This window comes from Sinocyclocheilus rhinocerous, unplaced genomic scaffold, assembly GCF_001515625.1.
Source record: "Sinocyclocheilus rhinocerous isolate Xijiao unplaced genomic scaffold, SAMN03320098_v1.1 scaffold228, whole genome shotgun sequence".
Classification (NCBI taxonomy): Eukaryota; Metazoa; Chordata; class Actinopteri; order Cypriniformes; family Cyprinidae; genus Sinocyclocheilus; species Sinocyclocheilus rhinocerous.
In genome coordinates, this window is record NW_015634565.1 from 166,999 (window position 1) to 175,615 (window position 8,617).

Genomic DNA, 8,617 nt, shown 5'->3' on the forward strand with positions numbered 1-8,617 from the left:
AAGACAGCAGTAAGGCAGGAGACGTCAGGCTGTGGTTTCACGCTCTGACTGTATAGTGCATCTCCCGGCGCCTGCTGTCTGCGCTGCTCGGAGACATTCAAACCCTGTGGCCTGAAAGAGAGCTGTGTGCTGCTCTAATCATGTTTGACTTGGACAAGATTAATGATGTTTTGAGGTGTGGAGGACAATCATAACTAACAAAAGTTAAAACTAGTTTTACACAACAAGGCATGTACCATAATACCCATAATTACCTTCAGGCTTTGACGTTTGTCTCTTCTTGTGATGCTGTGAGCGTGTTCACTGAAAATGAGGATTTTCTGTAGGATTATGTCTGAGACGTGGATTAGGATGTTTAAAGATGTGATGTGTTTCTTCACCGGCTCTTTGTCTGCCTGCAAAGTCTTAAAATAACACAATGATATGAATATCACGATGCTTGAATACAGTGGTGACCAAAGGTCTGAGGCATTATATTTAGCATTTTTCCATTTTCATTACAAATTATATTATCAGATAATTATATTATTTAATTATCTATATAGAATGATTTAATATAATTTTAATTATATTATTAAAAATTATGTTGTATTATGTAAAATATTCAATTTTATACCATACATATATGAATTAATTATATTATTACCGATAATGTTTATGTATCAACTAAAAAGGTTTTTTATTATTGAAAATGAATGAGAAAAACATATATACATACAAATAATTTTTTATATATTAATTATATATTTTTTGGCATTACTTTTTTTCATATTTTTTAAAATCCCAAAACCCTAAAACAAAGTTTATTTGCATCTCTAAATGAAAACATTCCCGATTTCTTCCCGATTTTTTATAAAAAGCTTTATTGCAACCTTGACTGTGGGGCCGTATATGGAAACAGTCCAGAATATTCCAAGCAGTTTCTAAAACATATTGGAACTCAATATAACTTATCTTGCATTTTTGCTCATTTGTCACATGATTGTAAAACCCTTTGGTTCATTGAGCTGAGCCATTACTGAGAGCTCCTTAAAGGCTCCACTCGTTCAGATAGAGATGTTTGCAACTGGACCATGTTACATCTCACATTACCTGCCGGACATGCCTGAGCTAACACAAGAGGTAAGCTTTGAATAAGTAAGAAAGAAGAAGCTCTAGACGGGACAGATAAGAATGAGATGAGAACATATATGCACATTCTGCTAAACAAGAGCAGGATGGTACAAAAAAGTTTGCCCATGAGTTGTAATGACCAACTTTTTTCCAGGATAGTTGTTTTCAGGGTGTGCCTGGTTTGATTTGATATCTCTGTGTAAATATCTACATAGGCCTATGCTTAGATCTACAAATAGTTGTGTTTAAATCTACAATAAAACTTATGGATGGTTTCTGATTCTTTCGTATTTGAGTCTGTGTTTGTTGGTTTGATTAAAAAATGAGCTTTATAGACTAAAAATACATGTGGAAGCATTAGGTTAATATAAGGTGATTCTACATCTCACCTGGCCAAGACTTCCCTTTAACAAATGTTCAAATGACTTAATATGCTTTTAATTATGAATCCAGGCAGTTAAAGGGAGAGTTCACCCAAAAAATTAAAATTCTGTCATCATTTACTCACCCTCATGTAGTTCCAAACCCGTATGAGTTTCTGTCTTCTGCTGAACATAAAGGAAGATATTTTGAAAAATATGGGTAACTAAACAGTTGCTGGTCCCCATTGACTTCCGTAGTGTGGAAAAAATACTTTGAAAGTCAGTGGTGACCAATCAGATGGGTTACCCACATTCTTGAAAATATAGTTTTGTGTGTGTTTAGAAAGACGGTATATAGATTTGGAACAACTATAGCTTAAATTATGAAATTTTTTAGGGGGGGGGGGCACTGTCCTTTTAAGGTCGTTCACACCAAAGGCGATACTAATGATAACTATGTAGGCCTAGCTTTAATAACCGTTAATAATCAATGAGAACAGCGAAGTCACACCAAAATTATAATGATATGGACACATGGGAATGATAGGCTATAGGCCTACTTGGAATCACTTTCAGACGTTTTTTTTTCCAGCTGATGAGCGATAAAAACATTGACAGCTAATCAGAATTCATAATGCTTTAATTAGCACGGGAATTTAAAACAGCAGACAACATATCTGCGCATGCGCGTTTGTAATAAACGTTATCGGCCGCCGTGGACTAGTTATCTTTGTAGCTATCGTTCTTGGTGTGAACGGCCCTTTAGGCTTGCCTTCTCCTAAAAGTAAAACCAGATGTTCGATACTAATGATAACTATGTAGGCCTAGCTTTAATAACCGTTCTAAATCAATGGGAACAGCGAAGTCACACCAAAATTATAATGATATGGACACATGGGAATGATAGGCTATAGGTCTACTTGGAATCACTTTCAGACGTTTTTTTTTCCAGCTGATGAGCGATAAAAACATTGACAGCTAATCAGAATTCATAATGCTTTAATTAGCACGGGAATTTAAAACAGCAGACAACATATCTGCGCATGCGCGTTTGTAATAAACGTTATCGGCCGCCGTGGACTAGTTATCTTTGTAGCTATCGTTCTTGGTGTGAACGGCCCTTTAGGCTTGCCTTCTCCTAAAAGTAAAACCAGATGTTCCTGAAGTTCAACACTCTTTACAGTGTGACCAATAACTTCATCCACAAAGTTAGTAACATTTAGTCCTGCTTCTGAAAGTTTAACAAAATAACAAAAAGATATCTCGGGGTTTTGAAGTGCTGAATTACACTGTAAAAAAAATTCTGTAGTTTTTACAAAATAATTTTGGCAGCTGTGGTTGCCAGAATAATTTTGTAAAAAATACAGAAAAACTGTAAACACATTTACGCCCAAACCTGCCGATTTAGCAAACACGTAAATACCAAACAGGCTACTCTTTAAAAATTAAATCGCTGAACCGTTAAAACGTATAGCCTAAAAATCCGCTAAATTGCCAAAACATTCTTTTTGGCTTTGTTATTATAATTATAATATGCCTTTTATTATAGTTATTTTTAGGGAAATCGAACAACTAATAAGTGGAAAGGTGATATCAAATATAGCCTACTCCAAATGAATTAGCCTACATCAAAAATTAGTTCGCCTATCGGAAAATTAAGTAGCCTATAAATTAAAAATCAATTACAAATAAGGTTAAAATTGCAAATAAAAGTGTATTAATTCAAGTTCTCCTTCATTAGCTCTTTCAAAGTTTGTTTTATCTAGATAGTTGTTTTACTAGCCTACTTCTTTTTTCCTTTGTTTCCTTCGTTTCACGATAACACATCTTATTTGTTACTTGCTTAATTTTATAAATTGTTATTTTCACTAATTAATTTATTGGAAATATTTTGCACGTAGTTTATGTTTATAAAAGTTTATAAAACTTTTAGACTTAAGGTCACATAAACGGCCTTGCAACAGTTTGATTGGATCGTCTATCTGTTTATTTTTATGGTCCGGGCAGATCTTCTGTCATGTGAACAAACATCGACAGCAAAATCCCACATAATCTCTCTGTAAACATGTTATCTAGACTGTGACTGTTGAGCAGAAATCAGCCATTGAATTGAAGACAGTTCACTTTTGACATGCCTTTATTAAGCAGAAATCGAAGTGATAAAAATAGATGTGTATATGTGTATTACTCAATAGGTCATTCATTATCATACAGACAAGAAAATGCAATGACATGGACAGTTTCATTTCATATCCCCTCTAACAATGTTGTTTTGCTAACAAGAAAATATTCCAACAAATTGCAGCCCATTTATAACAACAGCCTGACGCTAAATTTATTTGCACCAAAGAACAAGAAAAAAAAATCTACTGCAAATATTGCAGAAATCCTCTGTGGTATTTCCACAGCTTCAGATCCCACTTTTCCATAATGGTGTGAAACATTCAGGTGTGTTTTATCCAGAACTTACTGCTGAGTGACTCCTAGAAGCTGCACATGAAGGATGAACAGGTGAAAGTTATTTTTCTCTGGTGGTCTTTGTGTTCTTATGACTCTGAGAGTCCATGCTGCTGTTTGCTCAGAGGACTCTTTCTTTCTGCTGGAGCCAAAAGAGGGGAGTGTTTATGTAGCAAACAAGGTGTAAATGAGCCATTCAGCTGTTTGTAAAGACTATACTTCCCTTACAACGTCACTGTGACCTACACTGTATTTGTTTGGGGTACATTTAAGGTACAGACTGGCAGCTGTGGCACAATGGAAGGCCACAAATGTAATAAAAGTTCATTAAAATCGGCCTAAAATAATGACATCAGAGTAACACAAGGAAATAATGCAATAAACATGAGCTAAATAACATAAAATGCAAAATAAAACACTCCAGTGCACAAAATAAGAATGACAAAGAAGAACATTTTGATAAAATATAAACAAACATGATGGTTTATGCAGGAAATTCGTTTCACCACAAGCGACTGCTTTTTATTTTTCTCTATAAAAAAGCTAAACTTAGGCTATTGATTTCTTAACAATATAGACTTGCTCTGTAAAGAATTCATTTTTTTACGTTTTACAGTAAAATACATGTATTTTTAATATTGTATTATTATTCAACCATATATTTTACTGCATATGTGCGTTAGGCATTACATTTTTTTCTGCAGCGTTTTTACATTCCTTTTCAGTTAAAATGTCTAATTTGTGTATGTTCATTGCAAGATACTTACATACTATATTCTACTTGATGGTTTATGCAGGAAATTCGTTTCACTTTTTATTTTTCTCTATAAAAAAAAGTGAAACGTAGGCTATTGATTTCTTAACAATATAGACTTGCTCTGTAAAGAATTCGTTTTTTAACGTTTTACAGTAAAATACATGTATTTTTAATATTGTATTATTATTCAACCATATATTTTACTGCATATGTGCGTTAGGCATTACATTTTTTTCTGCAGCGTTTTTACATTCCTTTTCAGTTAAAATGTCTAATTTGTGTATGTTCATTGCAAGATACTTACATACTATATTCTACTAAACATTTTAATTTTTATTATTTTTATTTCGTTCATGTTTTCGTGTAAATAATTGAGGGTTCAATCTCACCTTCTCTGGGCGGGTTTTTGAATGATATGGCGGTGTGCAGGTTAGGGCTCTGTATCATGGTCCCGGTGTTTGGATGGGTGAGGCTCGCGCCCTGAGACTGCCAGTGCCCGTAGTTACCGGCGTGTCCACCGTAAACGCCGTACTGATTAGTGGCGGAGTATGCGCACGCGGGAACATATGCCGATAAATTTGATGAACCCTAAAAATTTAAAATAAACTTTATTTTTTATATTTGCAACAAAAAGAACGACAACAAATAAGTTATATATATATATATAAAAAGAAAATTATATTATGATAAAATTAAATGCAATTAACAAACTAGTGATCATTTTTATTAAGAACTCTTAATAATAACAATATTATTCTATGAAACCTACAAGATCCAATTTGACTTAATTTAGAAAAGTAAATTATGAATGAAAAAAATTAAAGCAACTTTTGCACAGACCTCTTTTAACATCCATCGAACCTTTTTTAATGCACAAAACGTTCTTTACAGTGGAAAAAGGTTCTTAAGATTATTCAAATGTTACTAAAAAAATGGTTCTGAAAGATTCTTTGGGGAGAATGGTTCTTCTGAGAAAACACCATTGGAACTTTTACTTTTAAGAACGTTTGTTTATATTGTGATCAAAATTGGAAATTAAACATGTCCGCGTAAATTATGCACATGTTAAAATAAATGAACCGATAGGCCTAAATTAAAAGTTCACCTGGGTGTACTTAATGTCGCTTTCTATTGGAGGTTTGTCGATGCCGTTGACTCCGTGAACGGAAGGAAATGAATGTCTGTTAACGCCCGTCCAGTCCTCCATTTTCGGCTGGTAACTCTCTGTTCCGGCAATAGCTGTAAAAATTAATCAAAATAAAACCCGTTTAAATTTGCAGCTGCTACACGTTAACAGAAACAACAACAAATAAAATAATAATTGATTATGATTTCAAGATGCAGTCTAATCTTGGAGTAAAACCTAAAGAACTGAACTTCAAATTGGCTCAGTCTGAAAATGATACGGGCTTCTTATGCAAACAACACTGGTCACATTTAGAAATAGAAACACGACAAATGCATTATCAGACTATTGTGAGAGCGTTTGTGTTTTTAGTTTATTAAACCAAATTAGTTTCAAATGGGCCTCAAATTCTGCTCAGCAGAAATCTCACAGTGATGCCTGATGCCATAAGAAAACCTTTTCTTTTTATTCTCTGCAATCATGCTTTAAACACTGATCCGAAGAACCAACATCAATAATTTTTTTAATCTCCAAAAAGGCAGAAGTAACACATCAATATTGCAGAAGCAACGCAACACTAATATTTCAGAAACGTAAAAGATTCCCCAAAGACCTCACCCATTCTCAATTTCTATGCAAACTCGCTGTCATACAATATTTCGCCAATATTGGAACTTTTGCTTTGGATGACAAACTGGTAAGACATTAAAAATACAATAGCTGATAAATTATATTTTTTTAAATATTCCCCTTAATCGCATAAACCCAGCACTGCACTCTTAAAAATAAAGTTTCCAAAAGGGGTTTTTCACAGCGATGTCAAATAAGAAGAACCAGTTTTGGCTCCCCAAAGAACCTTTCAATGAACGGTTCTTAAAAGAACCATTTTTTTTCATTCGTTTTGTGGAATGAAAAGGTTCCATGGATGGTAAAGGTTCTTTGTGGAACCATTGATGCCAATAAAGAACCTTTATTTTTAAGAGTGTAAACGGCTACACCAGGATCTTGAAGGCCTATCGATAATCTAGAAAGTGTGATTACCTGCGGGGTCCATGAAAGCCCGTATTCCTAATATGTTGCTGACGGTGTGAACGGAGGGCCAGGCCCGGGACAGGCTGACAGACACAGCCGGAGGACTGCCTAGTTTGGAGCCGGTCGGGGACATGGCGTTCGGGTATGAATACGGATACACGGGATTATAGGAGATCTGCGGCGGAGAGGGTTTGCTGTCGTACTGACTCGGCTGAGACAGGTTCCCAATCTTGTTTCTCAAAATGCGACTGATGGAGCTCACAGAGGGAACGTTATATTTGTCACACACTGCGTCGGCCAGCAGTCTGTCGCGTATTTCCCAAGCGAATATTCCAGGATCGCCCTGTTTATAATCCCGTATGCTCTTCACCACGTTTGGCGTCGTGACCCGGGGTTTACTCCCACCGATAGCACCGGGTAAAATGGAGCCGGTCTCGTTGTACCTGGCCAGAATTTTGCTCACACAGCCGTGAGAGACCCGGAGTTGTCGGCTTATGTCGCAAGGCCTGATTCCGAGCTGCGCCAGTTCGACGATCCGGATCCGGATCGCGTTAGGAAGAGGCCGGCCGTTTACAAACACCCCGCCGAGCTGATTCACCTCCCCGTACGTCTGATCTGCAAGAACCAAAAACAGTATATTCAACATATTCTAACTAATACAGTGCACACTCTTATAAATAAAGGTCCCAAAAGGGTGTTTTTGCAATGATGCCATAGAAGAACCATGTTGGTTCCCCAAAGAACCTTTCAGTGAACAGTTCCTAAAAGAAACATTTTGAAGAACATTGAAAAAATTTAAAGAACCTTTTTCGACCCTTTTCTGTATTTGAAAGGTTGCATGGATTTTTAAGGTTCTTCATAGAACCATTGTTTGCCACCTTTATTTTTAAGAGTGTAGTTATACCATCATTTTAGTAGCAGTTTTCTTGCACCATTGCGGCTGTTATGTAAATTAAATTATCGCTCAAAATAATAAAAAACACACAAAACTAAAGCTCCATGATTGAACAAAGAATCTTATAAATATCTGTATTATTATGAACAATTTTACTGAATGGTTTCTTTTAAATTCAAGGGGTTTTCTGGCGGTTCTTCATAAAAAATATATCAATTGGAAAATGGGGAACAAAAATAGGGACTAGCTAATGGAAAATTCAGACAAAACTTGTAGATCTTAAAACCATCAATATTTATTTTTTAAGAGTAAAAGCGCATGGTTGTAAAGTAATCGACTTTAATCTGATGTAGCCTATGTTTGAGCTATCGAATATTTAGATGCCTAAAAAGTTCATAGACTATGATTTGTGCCATATAAGCATCCAAAGACACATAATATTTACACAAAATACATAATTTGAACGGTGTAGGTGCATCGTATACTCTCTTAAAAATAAACCAAAAAGGGGGTTATTTTTCGCAACGATACGAAAGAAGCATTTTTGTTTCCCCAAATAACTTTTAAGTGAACAGTTCTTAAAAGAACCATTTTCCCTTAGTGTGAAGAACATTTTAAAAGTCTAAACTAAAGAACCTTTTTTTCCACTATTAAGAACCTTTTGTGGAACGTACAGATTCCATAGATGTTAAAGATTCTTTATGGACCCATCGATGCCAATAAGAACCTTTATTTTAAAGAGTGTATTATTATTATTATTATTTATTTTTAAAATAACTTCCTATTTTTATTATCATTTTATTTTTTATTCCTGTCTGAGAGGCGTCATTCTGACTATAGCTATAACAGATCAAGAGGAACTTACCCATTTGCAT

General features: G+C 35.0%; 1 protein-coding gene across 1 annotated transcript; it reads right to left on the bottom strand.

Annotated features, from left to right (window-relative positions):
• Positions 1-3,678: 3,678 nt before the first annotated feature.
• LOC107745916 (paired box protein Pax-1-like) lies at positions 3,679-8,617 on the bottom strand. The gene is made up of 5 exons (XM_016559953.1): positions 8,608-8,617; positions 6,857-7,462; positions 5,795-5,928; positions 5,079-5,277; positions 3,679-4,074 (listed from the first exon to the last, which is right to left on the bottom strand). The coding sequence occupies exons 1-5, from the start codon at positions 8,615-8,617 to the stop codon at positions 4,022-4,024; spliced, it is 1,002 nt and encodes a 333-aa protein (XP_016415439.1). The 3' UTR covers positions 3,679-4,021.